This window comes from Thermobia domestica, chromosome 7 (genome assembly GCF_964235325.1).
Source record: "Thermobia domestica chromosome 7, izTheDome1.hap1.1, whole genome shotgun sequence".
NCBI classification, from domain to species: Eukaryota; Metazoa; Arthropoda; class Insecta; order Zygentoma; family Lepismatidae; genus Thermobia; species Thermobia domestica.
In genome coordinates, this window is record NC_137460.1 from 29,194,407 (window position 1) to 29,213,022 (window position 18,616).

The 18,616-nt window shown below is 35.1% G+C and overlaps 1 protein-coding gene across 1 annotated transcript; it reads left to right on the forward strand.

The window, feature by feature from the left end:
• Positions 1–1,859: 1,859 nt before the first annotated feature.
• LOC145689955 (uncharacterized) lies at positions 1,860–14,554 on the forward strand. The gene is made up of 2 exons (XM_081764335.1): positions 1,860–2,711; positions 12,382–14,554. Exons 1-2 carry the CDS (start codon positions 2,350–2,352, stop codon positions 13,316–13,318), a joined length of 1,299 nt encoding a protein of 432 aa, XP_081620461.1. The 5' UTR covers positions 1,860–2,349; the 3' UTR covers positions 13,319–14,554.
• Positions 14,555–18,616: the final 4,062 nt, after the last annotated feature.

Here is an 18,616-nt window from a genome sequence, read left to right on the forward strand (position 1 = left end):
GAACACTACATTTTGTCGAAAGCTTTGTAGTGTATACACAGCACTGTTTTCGTAATCAAGTTTTCAGAAAAATTTTCACCCCTGAGTCTGATGTAAAATTAGGCACAATAAACCTTATACGCCTTCGACGTCTCCCAATATCTTCTTCCAGAATTTGAGGAAGGGCAATGCCCTCTCCAACTCCCATATCTTGTTACGCCACTGTATACAAGTCTCATATAGACTGGACGCTTTAATATTTTTAAATACAAATATGGAATGACAGTAAAGTGCAATTTCCAATTTGGAAGAAACATTTTGTATATAAACTCATTTTGTGCATAGACCTAGCAAAAATCGTTTTATATTAAAACTTTTATAGTGTATATGTGTGTGTGTATCCAAGTTCATTATATACTTAAATAACTATGTGGTGTCATTGGATAATCTGGATAAAACTCTAGACGCTCTTAAGATTCTGCATGGAAAATGAAGCCTTAGGTAAGTGGCCTACTTTATGATTTATTTATTTTCACAGCATATAATAATTGAAAATATGAATGTTTGCAATTAATATAACCGACACTAACTTTCATAATATCCGGTACCTTTTAAATTATAAAATGCGTTGTTTGGACAACATAAATAACCAATATAAATATGTTTAATGTACAAATACATCGTGTCACTTGGTGTCAAATGTATTGCATTAAGTTTACCATACATATTGAGTCAGATTTTTATTTTTTTTTTTTCAATTTAAGGCATACGTCTGTCCGCACCTCCCTCAGAACTTATAATTTTTAAGAAACTCAGTATAATTGCAGGAGCAAATACACAGAAACATTTGCATTACGTACTCCGAACCATTCTCGGAGCCCTGCCAAAAACAAATCCTGTCGCGCCACTGCATCATTAATTTTCACATTACAGCTACTTGATATTCAAGTATCTTCAGCAAACTGTCATTTATTAAAAAAATAAAAATAAAAAAAATAAAATCATTTTCGAGAAAATTGTCAATCTCAAAAATTATCACCTATCAAATACAATAAAATCAAGAAATTTTGTTTTGTGTGCGTTCTAGTACCATAACATGATTTCTTGTAGGTTAGTAATGCCAGTGCCACAAAACGAGACAATAATTTTCGAAACGAGACAGCGTTTTCAAGAGAAGTGCCGAGACAGCCTAAAATCTCGTTTCGTGGCAACACTATTGTCGATGCTGCTCAAACTGAGCTAAATGGGAGCCATTGTTACGTAACATGGTATTGTTCTTATTCATACTTAGAAGTAGTTTAGAATTTTTAATTTTTTTTTTCAGAAATGTTGAAGTAAAATTTTTAAAAAATGGCTTTCGACTTTCTACCATTGTAAATTAATACAACCATGTACTTAGAAATTATACATTACATTATTTAATACAGAGTTCACTTCTAAGTTAGAAATGTTTTATTTCATTGCTGTAGATGATTTTGTTTTGAGCATGGTTTGGTTTCAACATAAGAGGCAAACGCTTGCTAAAGAATGGTGTATTTTATTCTCCCATTTATGACACTCTTCACATTTATTTTGCTTGTCTCCCTCCCTCCCTGTTCCTCTTCGCAGGCAACAAGTATAACAGAAAGACAGGGACAGGGGCAGACGGGCTCGCGAGTACAAGGACCAAATGAAGAAAGAACTCTGATCGAGAACTCCCCGCGCTGTGTTCAAAATGAGAATTGCATTGACTTTCTCCCTCTTCTACTAAGCTCCGCCTATTCACATGCAAGGAGAACGTGCTGAACGAACCACAGTTCAGTTACAGAGAGTTGGTCTTTTTCTTCTTCTACAAGAAGCCGTTCGAACGATTTGTTCATTTAGAAATGAACGTTTATATGAACGAACATATGAATAGTAGAAAAAAGTTCGTCGACTACACTTTTGTGAACATCGGAACGAATCGTCCGAACTATGAACTAATAATCGATTCGTTCGAACTATGAGAAAAATCGAACGAATCGACTACGGTCGTTCGATTATGCCCATCTCTATTCACGGCGTGGCGTGGGAGCTGGTAACACCTCTCTTCGCATACTTATCTACTTTATATTTTAAATCTTTTGTTAAGTAATTCGCTTTTATAATTTATTATGCGCTTAATACAAGTGACAACTGCCCAATGGTCTTTGTTACGTGGGACATTAAAATTGTGAAGAACTTATTGTTTTCAAACTGCATTTGTTCTGTATTTCATAGATATCTGATCGTATGTTTGTTGCTGTAAAGTTGCTGTGAACGATCTTGTCAATCATTTCATTAACACTGGAAGCTTAAAAGACAAGGGAAGTATAAGAACAGTGTCGAATTCTTATTAAATTTGAAGTCATAATGGCTGGTGAGGCATCTGTTAAGTTGGAATGGATGTGCAAAGAAGAAATTGATTATAACTTACCTCAGGAAGATCCACTCGAAGGGAAAGGGTGGACATACGAACTGATGACTGACAACAAAGAATTAGTATTATCTACAACGGAAGGAGAGCAAACAATGGAGAAGGATGCAGCTATGTATTCTTTGGATGAGAAACTAAACGTTGATACGGTGAAATCAGAATTTGCCATAGAACATCCTGCATTTAAAAGTGATACAGAAACGCTAAGAAAACTAGCGGTTCAAGGGACTTGCGCGTCGTACTCTAAGGAATCCCAACAATTAACAACAAAAGGTTTAAATTCAGTTTGGCCAGAAAGGTAATATTCAATTTTTCATAAAGTAATTGACTCAGATTAATAGTACGGATACATGGAATCGAAAAGTTTGTAGGTTAAAAGCAATACCCCATAGACTTATTTAGGTATTGGCGATATCTCGAACGTAAATTACTAACCTGCAATTTGGAAATGACATGGCACACATAGACTAACTGTATACAAAATTATAATTATGAGATCGATACCATGGTTACAAATCTTATGTAGTTTGTATCTTGATAAACTAATGATTCTTTATTATTAAGTATGCATTTCTCACTAAATTCTTTATTCTTGTATATATTTATAATGTGCGTGCTCGACGATAATGTTTTATTTATGTAGAGACTTAGGTAAAATAACAGATCGTGAGAATGAAATTTATCTTAAATTTTCGAAATTTAAACGTGAAATGGTTGTACTGGAACAAAAACTATGGACGTTTGTTATTTTATTCAGGAATTAGCTCGAATAGTCTAGCCTCACCTTTTCGGTGGGCTTCGAAAGACATTAACAAACAACAAGATAAAAGAGTATTCTAACCAACAATGGATGTTCATTAAATGTAGATGGCCATACATACATACATAAGTTCATTTCATACCGGTACTCATTTATTTCAAGAAAGTCGACTTTTTATATATTCAGCAATCATTTCTAGGATATGGACATCTATTTCTCCTTACAGGATCACTTTAGGGTCCTTTTGCACGTAGGCGAAACAAGAATTTATTGTACAAACAACACTAACCAATATGTGCTAGATGGTCAGTAAAACAAAAAAATTGCTATGTAAATTAGGGCAAGGCGAAGGGTGTTGGTACGGCTGGAAGCAAAGGGATGCGCCGGTTAGGATCAATTGGGTCTACACAAATAAGTATACACGAAAACGGGGATAGCGCAAAACACTGTATATAGAATAAGCCTACATATCATACGTGTTGAATATGAATGAATTTGTACGTTTCTAAAGATATTATGAGTAACACCCTGAAATGCTTTCATTGCTTGCATATTTGTAATCCAAAGTAACACAATACATCAGAAACGTAAATTTCTTCGAAAATATTTTTTTTCGTGTCATGATTTAGAACATTGAATTTTGTTATTCATGTCGCTTCTAGTGGGTGCTAGCTAATTTGTGAATGAATTTATGTATAACATACACAATACGGTATTATTTAAAATGTTATTACAATTTACTTCTGATTGCCACTGAGGTGTTGTTTGAGGTGGAGGAAGAGATGGTAATCGCTCGGCGCAAGATCACGACTGTAGGGTGGGTGGTCTAAAGCTTCCCAGCAAAAACTGTCCAACAAATCGCGGGTCTGACCTGCAGTGTGAGGTCTTGCATTGTCATGGAGAAGAACAATGCACTTTGTCAACATGTCACGTCTTTCGTTTTAACTCGCTCTTCGTAGCCTTCTCAGGGTTTGGGAGTATGCTTCTGCATTCATACTGGTTCCTCGTTGCATGAAGTCGACTAACAAAACACTATGCCTATCCCAAAACACCGACGCCATAATTTTGCGCTTGAACAGAGACTGTTTGGCCTTCACCTCTACAGGCGAGTGTGTGTGTCTCCATTCCATGCTCTGTTGCTTCGATTCGGGCGTGATATGCGAAACCCATGTTTCGTCTCCACTTACGATCTGACTCAAGAAGCCGTCACCTTCTTCGTGATAACCAGTGAAGAACTTCATCGCACAGTCAAATCTTTGGTTTTTGTGGTCCTCTGTTAGGAGATTCGGGACCCAGCGGGAGCACAGTTTCCTAAACTTTAGGTGTCCAGAAACAATTCTGTAAAGCACTGATCTCGACACGTCAGGAAATTCGTTTGAGAGAGCTGTTATTTTGAAGCGCCTGTTTTCATGAACCCTCGCTTTAACTGAAGCCACCAAATCGTCTGTAATCGTAGAAGGGCGACCGGAGCGGTCTTCTTCATGGACGTTGCCACTGCCATTTTTGAATTCTCGTACCCACTTACGTACTTTGCTTGCACTCATAACCCTATCACCGTACACTTCGCAAATTTGTCGATGAATTTCTGCAGCAGACAGGTTTCTTGCTGACAGAAACCGTATCACTGAGCGAACCTCACACGCGGCGGGCGAGTTGATAGTCTTAACCCTCTTAAATTCTTGCCTTTTTCTTCATTTTTCTTGAGTCTCAGATAAGCAGCGACAGTGTCCTCCCTATCTATCCTAGGATCATGGCTTATACCTCGTTTTTCTCAGAATGGAACAGCCTTTCAAACGATACCACTTACTTGTCCCTATAATATGCCAGAAGGGAATTGTTTGAGGGAAGATCGAGATTATCTACCCCCCCCCAAAAAAAACTTCTTCAAAGTTTGGGGCCCCCTGAGGCTCTATCGGGTCTGCGCACAAACCTCCAAAAATTTAAAAAAATACTACGTAGCGTACTAATTACTAGTGACAAATTCGAATTTCCTGTCTTGAATAGTAAGGGCGGGAAAATTTTTTACCCATGTTAAGAGAGCATCAAAAAGCGCCCCAAATTTCCCTAACATGCACCCTACAAATTTTAAAAAATATCTGAGACGCCCCTAATGATCGTAGAATTATGGTTCATACGTCGTTTTGTTCAGAATGGAGTAGCCTTTCCGATGGTATCACCCGCATGTCGCTCGGACATCAATAAGGAGGGAAAAATTGAGGAAAATGGGGATTTTTGCAAACAAATCCCTTTTTCCCGGTTTGGAGCCCTCTGGCGCGGCTTTGGGTAAACATAGAGATCCAAAAATCACTTACAATACGTAGTGTACTAATTGCTTGTGCCAAATACCAATCTCCTATCTTCAAAACTAAGGACGAGAAAAATATTTTCATCTTCTGCGAATATTCCCAGATTGTCCCAGAATACCCTATATAAATTTCAAAAATTTCTTGACACTTTTTTAATTATCGTAGGATCACGATTCATACGCCATTCTCTTCAGAATAGAGCAGGCTTCCAGATTGTATTACCCTCATGCCCTCTTACGTCCCTAAGGAGGAAAAATTTGAGTAAATAGGGATTTTTGCTGAAAAATCCCTTTTTCCCGCTTTGGGGCCCTCTGGTGCGGCCCTGGGTAAACATAAAGATCTGGAAATCACCTTCAAAAATACTACGTAGTGTACTAATTACTTGTGCCAATCATCAATTTCCTATCTTCAATACTAAGGACAGGGCGGGAAAAATATTTCTCTCTTCTGCGAATATTTCCGAAATTTCCCAAGGATATTATACAAACTTCAAAAATTTCCTGACACGTCCCTAATTATTGTAGGATGATGATACGTACGTCTTTCTCTTTAGAATAAAGTAGGCTTATAGATGGTATTACCCGCATGTCCCTAGGACGTACCTAAGGAGGTTTCAAGTGAGGAAAATAGGGATTTTTGTAGAAAAAATCCCATTTTTCCGCTTTGGTACCCTCTGGCGCGGCCCAGGGTTAACATAGAGATATGGAAATCACTTTAGAAAATATTACTTGTGGTGCTAATTACTTGTGCCAAATACCAATCTCTTATCTTCAATATTACGAGCGGTAAAAATATTTTCCTCTTCTGCGAATATTTCCGAAATTTCCCAAGGATACTATACAAATTTCAAAAATTTCCTGACACGTCCCTAATTATCGTAGGATGAAGATTCATACGTCGTTCTCTTCAGAATTAAGTAGGCTTTCAGAAAGTATCACTCAAATGTCCCTATCATGTTGCCGAGCGGAGCAAGAATCGCAAAAGTGGGACTTTTGGTCAAAAAATATCCCTTTTTTACCATTTTCTTCCTCTGACCCCCCTTCTATGTTGACGAAGAGATCCGAAAAAATTCTCATAAAAACTAATTGGTCCACTGATTGTTTAGAATAATGTTAGGATTCTAGGATTAAAGAGAAGCTCACCAAAAAATGTTGAAGTTAGACCTCAGTAAGAAAAGGGAATTTTTAATTTGATGACGTCATACCCCCCTATGTTCTGACGCTCGGAAGCGTATAGACCGTTCCAAGGCTTTCTTGAATGCATCCTTTCTTTAAAAATAACAAAAAGAAAAACGGAACTAAATAGCATTCTTAGTTCTCTTTTAATCGAATCTTTAAAACACTACAATATCGGTCGAAAACGACCGAAAAACCTTAAAAGGGTTACACATTGTTAAAGCACAGAACACAACCGTCCAGGTCAGCTACGGAGCTGAAACTGAGCACAGTTGTTCCCGAGGCATGTCGTACAAGACGCACACGCTCGTTGTGGTATGCGCAAGAACTACTAGTGTATACAACAAAACGGACCATATTTAAAAAAACACGCCTCATAGTTTATAACAGCAAGCTGACCTGCATTTATGATTAACAATATGGAAAAGGGAACTATAGAAGTGAAAGAGCCTACAATTTTACGAAAAGTAAAAATAAGAAATTAATCAAAAAGGGCCGCTATCAGTATCGAATCCATAGTTTTAATGCACAGTAATTCTTGTTCATTGGCATTGATTTTTCTCAATTTTTATATAAAGAGTTATTATTATAATTATGATTAGAAATGGCAGTTGTGTCGGCAATGAACATGGAGATTGCAAGAACGCTGCTCTTCTTATTTATTCTGATCAGTTCCTTATTTCAAAATATTTTGTATAAGCATTCCTTTTTCCTCAAGCTGGTGCTATTTCGATTGATACATGGAAAAATACAAACTTGTACAGTATTATAAAAGAAATTTTTATCTAAACTTATATATATATATATATATATATATATATATATATATATATATATGCCAGTTTTTGAACATAGCATACAAAAATATAACTGCAAAATATACATTATTAGTAATAACGTATTGAGTAATCCAGGACAATAAACAATTATTCCACTAATGTATAAAAATATTACAACAATTTTTAGGCATCAGTGCTCCCTACTGTGTCGTAACACGTCTCTAATAAATACAAAAGTAGGAAATAATTTGTGACTCATATCTAGGTCCGTTCTTTCTTTAAGATCCTCCAAAATTTAAACTCATTTCACTTATCTTACAAAATGGCGTGATTTCAAATTGTAACCCCTATGCTTAAAAGACGAACGCTCGCCATTAATATATCCAGATTCAAAACATGTTACAGATATAACGATTGGATTTTTTTTTTTTAGCTCATACTTAAGATATTGTTATCTTTCTTAGTTTGTAGAAAATAATAGCTAATTATTTCACTCATTAATACCGATAACGTTATTTGAAGTGAAACTTTAGCACCTCAAAGCACGTAAATGAAAGGTCAAAATTTTCAATAGGTAAAAAATAGAAGAAATGGATAATCTTAGTTTCTGTTATCTGCGAACATACTTGTGTCCTTTATATTGTATCAGATAACAATAGATAATGTGTTTCCATCAGTTAATACGGATACGATAATTTCAAATTATATCCTTTGAGTTGAGAAGCGGAAAAACTATTTTCAACCACAAGTTTTATATTTCAAGAATACGAATTACAAACATTTTCATAACATGTTTCGGATTTGTACCTTTTAATTACAACCACTCTACAACCAATAATGCAGAATGATTAATTTATTGCTTTTCATTTTTTCTAGACAAGTGTAACAAATTAAGAGATTGTGCTTTCTAGAATTTAGAAATTTGTAAGAATATCCCTAGCCGGAAAATACAAAGAAAATTGTATTTCCTTCTATTTCAATCGCTTTCCGATTCTTAATTTGTTTGCGTTGCCCTGAGCCTATGGCAGAAGTATGTTTTTGATTTCGTGCTACTCCTAGTAGAAGAGAAAAGTAATTCGTGGCTTTTTTTCTTTTTTGGAATGAAGGAGGAAGTGTAAATGTCAGTACTGACAAACAATGATAGAAATATTGATTGTAGCATTAAACTTGTTTCAAACTTTTTGTTCAGAACGTTACCCACTCTGATTCTAACTGCAGATGGTATAATTTTGAGATCATTCATTCATTTTAAGCGCATGGAAAGAATTGAGATCTTATTTGAGATTCTAAAGGAATGTAAGAATATCCCAGGTACAAAAAATAATAAAATTCCGATTATTCTATTTGAAACATGTTTCGAACTTTAACAGTTAGTGCCAGCTATTTTGCTTCTAACTGCAGAGGATGTAATCCTAGATCAGGTCTTTGTTACAAAGTGAGTGAAAGAAATTTTGTTACTTTGCTTTTAGATTTTAGGCAGACACGAGAATGGCCCTAGATACAAGTTCAGCAGAATTGTTTATTTTTCATTTAAAAATTGCTTTAGAATAGAAGATAAGAAGAGATTAATCAGTAAAAATAACTAAGCAATAACTACTAATCTTAATACCTTTAAAAAGTGTGCCCGACGTTTTTCTTTTCTCTCTCTCTCCCTCTGTGGATTTCCTTTAAAAGGAGATTGTCATTATGCCTACAAATCGATTTCAAACCAAGGTTAGTCTCAATTTTTATTAAGGACAGCAGCATTTTCTCAGACAATATCCTCCTAGTACACTTGAAAAGGGTATTTTATTAACTTCTTTTCTTTCTTCTATTTAGAACTCCTTTAGGCCGACATCATCATTATTATTTAGATTGATTTCAGAGCGATGTTAATTCAGTTTTCATTGTGGTGTGCTGTTTAAGTACATCCCGCGTTTCGAACAAAAGTTCCATAGTAGCATAGAAAAATATACCTTCTAAGCGTCATTTCATTCTTTAAGGAAGGTTTAATTACAAAAGCACAACAATAGCTATGAATCCAAGGTTTTATGAGAGAAAAGATGTAAACAGCTTTAAGAAAAACTATTCCCACTGCCCATCAATACTCAAGGGCTGCTTCAGAGACACACTGGTCAATATTAATGCCATTATTCTTAATAGATAATTCGTCCCATGTCCTGTGCTCTAGAATTCTTCCATTTCTTTGAAATACACCCTCTGATTGCGTTTCCTAAGCATTTTTTTTTCCTTATCTCAGAAAGAATATCGTTATATTTTATACTAACGTAAAGGTCCAAGGGATGCTTCTGGGGCTCTTATTCAAGTATGCACTTTTCTAATTATTTGATAGTGTTCATTGTTGATTATCATTGACAAATGATTCCATAGCAAAGTAGTGACTAGCCTTTCATACGAATGACGGAAAATACAAATGGCCGCGGTGAGCTCAGGTAGCTGGTATACGCAGCATGGAGCCTCAGAGGCACCCCTTGGGCCTTTTAAGGTTAAAATTAGCATGGGCTTTTTCGGGTTAAGTATAAATTTCTTTTGTAGTTTTTATGTTGTAATGGTTTATAAATGTCCAGTGTTCATGATAATATTAGGCATATTGTATTATATAATTTCTATTCCGTCAAGTTTGTGTTTAAAGAAGATGTGTATAAGAGGCTTAAAAATAAGTAGAGATACATAGTGAAGAGTGCCAATAGTCTTCTCCTTTACATATTGTATTCTAGTAACGCGGGAATGAAACATGTAATACAAATGTCAATTCCGGAGGAACAAGTAGTGATTCCTCGATGTTTTTTCATGAAGTATAATGCTCTATATAAGTAAAGAAGCACGTTCGAAATCTATAAAGGCCTTATTTGAAAAATAAATGATAAACATGGTTTGCTTCCCATTAGTTAATTCTTAAGTCCTATACTACAAGTTTTTGGACGTTGCATGTGTTAAAACAGATTTACAAGTCTGTAAGTTATTTGAAATTACATGGATTTACAGGGTAATTTCACAACGTCCTCTTGAAAACGTAGTTTTCTTAACATTTCTGGTATGCTAGCAAGATTGTGATCACTTAACTGCATCAGAGAATATATAATGAAGTTCTATACATTACACATTAATTTTATATCATGTGTTAAATTTATATATAAGGAAATCTACGGAAATTTGCCGTTTTCATTTCGTAAGGCGTTGATCACTTTCTCACTGGTACTGAGTAGAAATTTTATGAAAAATTTCACCTCCTTACCATAATCCACTCCTAGATACATTGCTTTTCGCCTAAGATTGAAATCTGTTCTCTTACTCGTAGGATCTTCATTCTAATGACAGTAACGAAAAAAGAAAGGAAGAAGTTTTCTAGGTAAGATAAATGTCTGGTTAACTGCAGTGTAAAATCTGATTTCAATCGATTTACTCATTTCCGTAGCTAATGCCAAATTATCTAGATGTCGAGTTTGTTTACTGAGATATAATATCGTTGCACGAAAACCAGGGGAACGTAACTTCAAAAATGTGGTTTTCATTTTCTTCATGTTTGGGCACAATTTTGAAATCACCACTTGCTCTAAACGCAACGTAACGCCATCTGTTCTGGTCGATTGTCTGTTGTAATATAGATCAGTGACCATCGTATTAAATTCACATCTTTCTAAGAAAACAATATTTTTGCCTTCTCGCTTTTAAACCTACGACAATGGAGTTACATTCCTCTGGTTCTTATGCGACGATATGCAGATTGTTCATGTTCTCCCTTTTGAATATTGTATTTCCGAAAACACTGATGCAAAAGAGAGTCCCGACAAAATATAATTTTTGACGTAAAAATTTAATCCTCTTCCAGTCCTTATGATAACCATTTGAATGAACGTTACTTGATAAAATGCCACTTAAATATAGACACTCAACATATTAAATATTTTATTTCACACAGTTCAGCTGCTTGTCTTATGTAATGTGATGCATAACACTGTAGTGTGATGTATAACACATTTCTTGCATTTTTTGCTATTCACCGTGTATCATTTATTTTTCAACGGCCTTTTAACCTTTAATATAATATACAACAATGACTGAAGTGCTTCACGATGCCTATAACACATTTGCGAGCATTGTTTGAAAAAAAAAAAAAAAGTAATAGCAGGTTTCCAAACCGAGTATAGGATTTTGATTTCTCCGAATAGAATTACACCAGGTTATTAGAAATTTAAATCCAACGTCTTGAGCAGAAACGTACAATAGCACTAGTAATAATCTAAGAGTGACGAAGGTGTTAATGCATGTTCACAATACCTTAACATGGACTTCTGGAATCATAATGTCACGTATTTTAAATAAACAGATAAAAATTACAAAGAAATGAAATACACGCAGCCTCTCAAAAGTATTTACTTAATAAGACGGCTTAAGTATGTATCAGATGTAACCGCGTAGCTATATATCAATTGACGCAAAGATTGCATTACGTATTAAAGTTTACTATCTCAAAGTATCAGACTATATTAGAAACACGTAGAGATTGCTATACTGATTCGAATGACATATTTTGTGCAATATTATTAATCTTTTTATACCATTTCTTTGTTTCTTTGTCATCATCACATTTTCTTGTAGCTGTAACTGCAACAAGTTTTTTGCGATTGTATAATTTTGTGACACAAAAATTAATAATATATAAATATTTGAGTGATAATAAATTTCTGTTTTCACTGATAAGAATGAAATATTTATATACTTAACTCTGATATCGTATATATAAATAATTGTACATCATTTAAAGCAAATCACAAACTTTTGTTTCGAGAATAGAGAGATCTGGAAAACGTCCATAGTTTTCGGTTCCATATTTCCCGTAACAACAAAAATAATCGTAATTTTATCTTGAAATATAATGAATAATTTCATTTTTGTTTGTTACTTATTAAGTCAATTCACGTTTCCTTGTTTATTGAACATGTTACAGGCGCCACAATGAATATGACCTTCGCAGAGAAGACAATACGTTTATTATATTAAAGGACGCAATTTCTCATTCAGATGAGAAATCTGAGCTTACGAAGCAGTTCGGCAAAGGTACTATTCTCTCACGTTTGTCAAGTAATATGGTAACACATAAAAGTCAACAGCCTCATACGTACATAAAGAGTGATAAACGCCATACTCAAATTTTAACTTCTAAAAGTCATAAGTCCATACATACAGCTGAGGAGTCACACCTTTACGAACAGTGTGATAAAGGATACAGCGTACGTTCAAGTTTGGCTACACACGGGTTAATGCACAAAAGAGAAAGACCTCACACATGCCTAGAGTGTGGAAAGGGATTTAGAGTGCGTTCACATTTGGCTACACACATGTTAATTCACACAGGAGAAAGACCTCACATATGCCTAGAGTGTGGAAAGGGATTTAGAGTGCGTTCAACTTTGGCTACACACATGTTAATCCACAAAAGAGAGAAACCTTTGACATGCCTAGAGTGTGGAGAGGGATTTACAGTGCGTTCACATTTGGCTACACACATGTTAATTCACACAGGAGAAAGACCTCACATATGCCTAGAGTGTGGAAAGGGATTTAGAGTGCGTTCACATTTGGCTACACACATGTTAATTCACACAGGAGAAAAACCTCACATATGCCTAGAGTGTGGAAAGGGATTTAGAGTGCGTTCACATTTGGCTCAACATAAGTTAATCCATACAGGAGAAAAACCTCACACATGCAAAGAGTGTGGAAAGGGATTTAAATTGCGTTCCCATTTGGCTACACACATGTTAATTCACACAGGAGAAAGACCTCACATATGCCTAGAGTGTGGAAAGGGATTTAGTCGACGTTCAATTCTCGCTAGGCACATGTTAGTCCACACAAGAGGAAAACGTCACAAATGTGAGTAGTTTGGGAAAAGATTTACGGTACCTTCAGCTTCGGCTGATCACATGTTAATCCATAGAGCACAAAAGCTCACACGTACAAAGAATTTGGAATGTGATGTAGTCGGCGTTTAAGTTTGGCTACACATCGTGATACAGAGTGTTGAAAATTCTCATAGAAGCCCAAATTGTGGTAGGAATTTAGTCTGCATTCAAGGATGGCAAGACATAACTACACAGTTTTAAAATATTTGTCGTATGTTTCGCATTCAAATTTGGCCCTGAATACTAAACAATTATTCTACTTTTTAGTGCAAATGATAATGGAACTTAAAATTCATACTATTAGTTATATAAAGTACCGTCAAAGAATTTAAATCTTTTAACCTCCAAATTGTTTAAAATTTAGAAGTAAATCATAATATAATAAAATAATGTAATTAGTCATACGGTTATTATAAATTGGAAGATAAAGTAAAAAAGTGGAAATAAATTCCTTACCGGTAAATTGTAGGCCAGGCAAAAAAACACGGAAATATTCCCATTTTTCAAATTTCCTCCCACCGGAAATATTCCCCCTGCCCATCTCTAATGGGAAAACATCGAGCATTTGTGGTGTCAACATGGCTGCAAATATACAAAAATGTTGCGCTGGATGTGAATTGGTAAAGCATTGGTTTGACAATGAGGAAAATCTTTTAAAACTTTGTAAAAATCATAGATTAGTGAATCTGAAAACGTATTGTAAAAAACTGCCCAAAATTGAAGTGTGGTTAGAAAGTAAGTGCAAGGATCCGTGGGTGAAAGTTATATTTTTGAGTGTAATGGATCCCCTTCCCATTTAGCTGTAATAAAGATAGAAAACAATCTACTCTGCACGACTCCAGCCCGCCTTCACTCGTTGACATTGGCTCGGCAGAACAATGTAATTTAAATATTACAGTTCGGTACAGACAGGAACTAACGTTGCTACTAATCTATATGCGATACTACTCTTCTACAAGCTTTTTAACCTAACCAAACAGAATCTAACCTATTCCCCATTTCGTAAGTTAATGAAAGCGAACAGAACATAAATAGACAAAGTGAAAATGGAAAATTTTAAAGTTTTATTGCTTTTATTACGGTTTCGATGGAAAAACAGATGGACATGAAACTTCGGAATAAATGCCTCCTGGCTGTCTTGGTAGTGAATATTGTTTGATATCGTGTGGATATATACCATCAAAACTTGTGCATGAAATAGAAACCAACTTCTTTTAGATGGCCACTAAAAAGCGTGCATACTGTTTAACGAAGTCAGTGCAAAGTAGCAAGGGTGCGCAATAGAGAAGAGCTGTGTCTATAGGTAACACGCGCGTCAGTTTCAGTGGGTATGCTCATAAACGAGAATAGTGGAAAAACACTATTTGTCATAAAATGCATGGCTTATGTATTGCACAGCTTTCGGGGAGGTACTGTTTAGTAGTAGAAGGTGTGGCTTTCACGCAATTTCAACAGCTAACACTGCTTATTTTTGTAGAACTCAATAAAACTCCAAGAATGCAATTTAGGATTATTCCATTGATGTAATGTAGAGAATGAAATAACTATTTGCAGTAAAGTGGAACCGAAATCACCTGACATTTAATTGTAAACTTCTAAATGAAATGGGGGTGTGTTGAGTTAAAGGCTTATTGGTTCGTTTGCTGTTAAACTTTGCGTAATTGAATTTAATGAACGAGACTGCAAATAGAAAACAAGCTTAAATAGAAATAATTTAACCCGTAAGTACTATGGACCGTCTCTCAGACCGCTGCGACTTTTCATATCATTATATTTTCCACAGTCTCACTACTACAAGTGGATCTTTTCGTCTACCTTTCTCTCTAGCAAATGGTTACGTATTGTAAAATGCGTGTTATAACTGATTCCCTGTGCGCGGCGCTGGAGGGGTCGAGTGGTCTCACAGACGTTTTATAGTAGTTACGTGAGTATTTTGCTGATCAGTTGTCTTTCGTTATCTACTGATTATTAGCTCTTTTGTGTCTTATCGTGTGGCGCGTCTTGCACCACACATCAAATAATGACCAGACACTGCAAAAACCTGAAGTAATCACATTTTATAACATGAGTAAAGGCGGAGTGGATACTCTAGACAAAAAATGTACATATTACTCATCAAGTCGTCGAACAAGACGATAGCCATTGACAATTTTTTTTATGCTGGTGGATGTTGCGTGTGGTATCAATGCGTATGTCTTGCATCAAGTCTACGCTAAGTTCGCAGTGATCACAAGACTTGATTTCATGAAAACGTTGGCAAAAGGACTTGTTAGGCCTCACAAAAAACGTAGATTGTTCATCGGACATCTGCCACGAGAGCTGAGTTTTTCAATCAAGAGCATACTACAGCTTAAAAGTGAGTTTCCCACCATCGCGTATAAGGAGTTCAAAAGGAAAACATAGTCTTCTGTCAACTGAGTTGTAAGTGGAAAGCAAAGATGTTCATTCGTGCCAGCAGTGTGGTGTACCGATTTCCTTGCAGTGCAGAAAAAGAAAATATAAGTGCCTACCTGAAGAAAGTGCCTGCTGTCAGAAAAGTTAGTGCGGTACTTTCTTTAACGGTAAAACGTACTTTCTTTACTTTCTCCATCATATAAGAACTAAAAATAAATTTTATTCATTACCTTTTCACTAAAAAAATGTACAAGTACAATTATAACAGTACTTTCCTGTAAGTTTAAAAAAGATAAAATTCCATTTTTTCTCTGTTTTTACTGAATTTTTATTCTCAGCGCATCTATAAGAACAGTGTATTTTAAATTAGTGTTATTTTGACTACATAGAAACGGAGAAAAAATTGAATATTTCAACAATTACAATTTTAGAATAACAATGAAAGCATTGTTGCAAATTTGGACTATGTTCTCTTTCTCATTGTTTTAAAAATATAAAGCTTTTTTTACATCGTGAAATTAGTATGTTTTACTTTTCTATAAGCAACTAAGAGATGTAGGATATCATTTTTAAAAACATGGAATGAAACTACTATTCAGAAAATGTGAAACAACAATGCGGTCTGACAGACCGTTCCATAGTAGTTACGTGATTATTTTCGTCCATAGTACTTAAGGGTTAAACTTATTATAACTGAATTGTTCAAACAGCACATTTTTTTTTTTTTTTACAAACTTGAAGTACCTGTCTTTTAAAAAATTTAACAAGTTAATTTTTAATCTGTTCTTGTAATTGAGTTATTCAGAAGTTAACATTAAAAAATTTAGATTTCAAAGCATTTATTGCATTCTTCCATCTGAAGTATTAATGTTTTGAATAATTGTAAGTGCTTATAAAATATTTGTTGCTTCATTTGTGCTTTCTGTGTTTTTGGGAAGACTGCAGTACTAAACTAATTGATTTTACTCTTTTCTATAAGTCTCTCGAAAAACTATTGTTATTAAGCGAGTTTATTGACGTAATATACTGCTGAAGAGTTAATAAAGCGAAAGGTAGTGAATATACCACAAGTGTGATATGTGAAATGAGGACTGGGTCAGTCGAAAAGCGTTAATAGGAGACCAGACTTTCAGATATTGACAGCTGCACAAGGAAACACTATTTATAGAAATAATATAGTAGTCCTAATGATGTAATTCTGTACATAAGTTTCCATTAGTCCAACTCCCACTATCCTGAGTTCTTTGATTGTAATCCACGTAACTGATGTGTCTTAAAACTAGCTTATGAAGATGATTGATCGCTGTTGGGCCGATTATCTAATTTTCTAGTGTTCACCCAACAGAGAAAAATTTTATTATTTCTTATTATGTGTTCGTTTTCTTTATGAATACCATGCATTCCCTGTTTATTTATTTATTTATTGCCCTTAGAAGTGTCAGGTTATAGTTTTGTCATTAAACATTTTATGGCTGTCATTAAACAACAAATAAACCTGAAATAACTGGGAACGAGCTCTCTTTTAGAAAAGATCTTGTTTGGATCATATAAGCCCCGCGAAGTTCTAGGTTCACGTACACGCCTTCCCAGTGGTACTCGCGGATTCGAGTCACAGCAGAAACTCATGTGATTCATATCTCACTCTAGGCTGTAGATTCGCATCTCACATAACGTTGGTGCTAAAAGTGATACAAAATTAGAATCCCATCAAACAAAAAACCTTGAACCATGGTGGTTAAAGATTCTAAAATTGTTGGGAATCGAGTTATTTACCATATCACTAAAATATTTAATATTTGCGTAAAATTTCAGATCTCGACTTCAGATAATTTGAATCTTCTTCGAACAACTTGTTCATGCTGATTTCTAAGCTAATCCTGGCATTATGTAATTAAGCAGTAAAAAAAATTCCAAAGGCTAGCCCCAAAAATGAAAATATTAAGGCTGATAACCAGAATCATGATACTCATTACGAAAAGTATTAACGCTTAGAATATTTGTATTAAATGATAATATTTCTGCCCAAACCAATGCTATATATATGTGTGTGGAAAAACTGTTTTAGTTATTGTTGCGATTTTTCTCATATTCCAGGAAAGAAAATAATACTTACCGCGATCTTTACGGACAACTGGCCTAATTAGAAAGCAAGAATATCTGTTAATAATTTATTACATTTCTAACTATAGTAACGTGATAACTTGGTTTGCCATTATTTTTTGCAGAGTGTGCTGTTTTAGAATTTCCATCAATTAACTTTCCATAATGTATCATCGCTTGTATTAGTACCTCTGCAAATGAAATGGATTATGGTATGTAGCTAAAAGTATAACACAAGCATTGAAAATAAGTGTTCGGTTTAGTGAGAAATTGTTCTCAGTTGACAGAGCTAACCACAAAAATGCATGTTTTTCATTTGCTCTTGCGATATGGAATTCAGTATTTTATTTCAGGACGCGGAGATAAGGCGAATCGTAGGACAGCTAAGAAAGAGGTTAACATTCTTTTCGGTGTCCTTTAGTTGCTCGTTATTAATATACTAGTGAGTCTGTCGTCTGAGTGAGTCTAGCTCTAAAGTCGTGTTTTCTTAACCTTTTAAACAGCAATTCCATGTCTGACAATTGTTGTTTCAAATTTTGCTCCTTATAACGAGGTCATCCGCAAAGGCTGTTATGCGCGGTGGTAGGCCCTCTAAAAACATTGGTACAGCTATACTTAGGGCATTTCTACTAGGACAGTACTGCAAATGTCATTTAATTCTGGAGATGGTGGGCTATGGACTGTGTTGACATGGAAAAACCCAGCCACATATGGTCGGTCCTAAAGAAGAACTGACATTGGGTCTCGCACAAAATAATCCACTATTTGATTTGCCGATAAAGC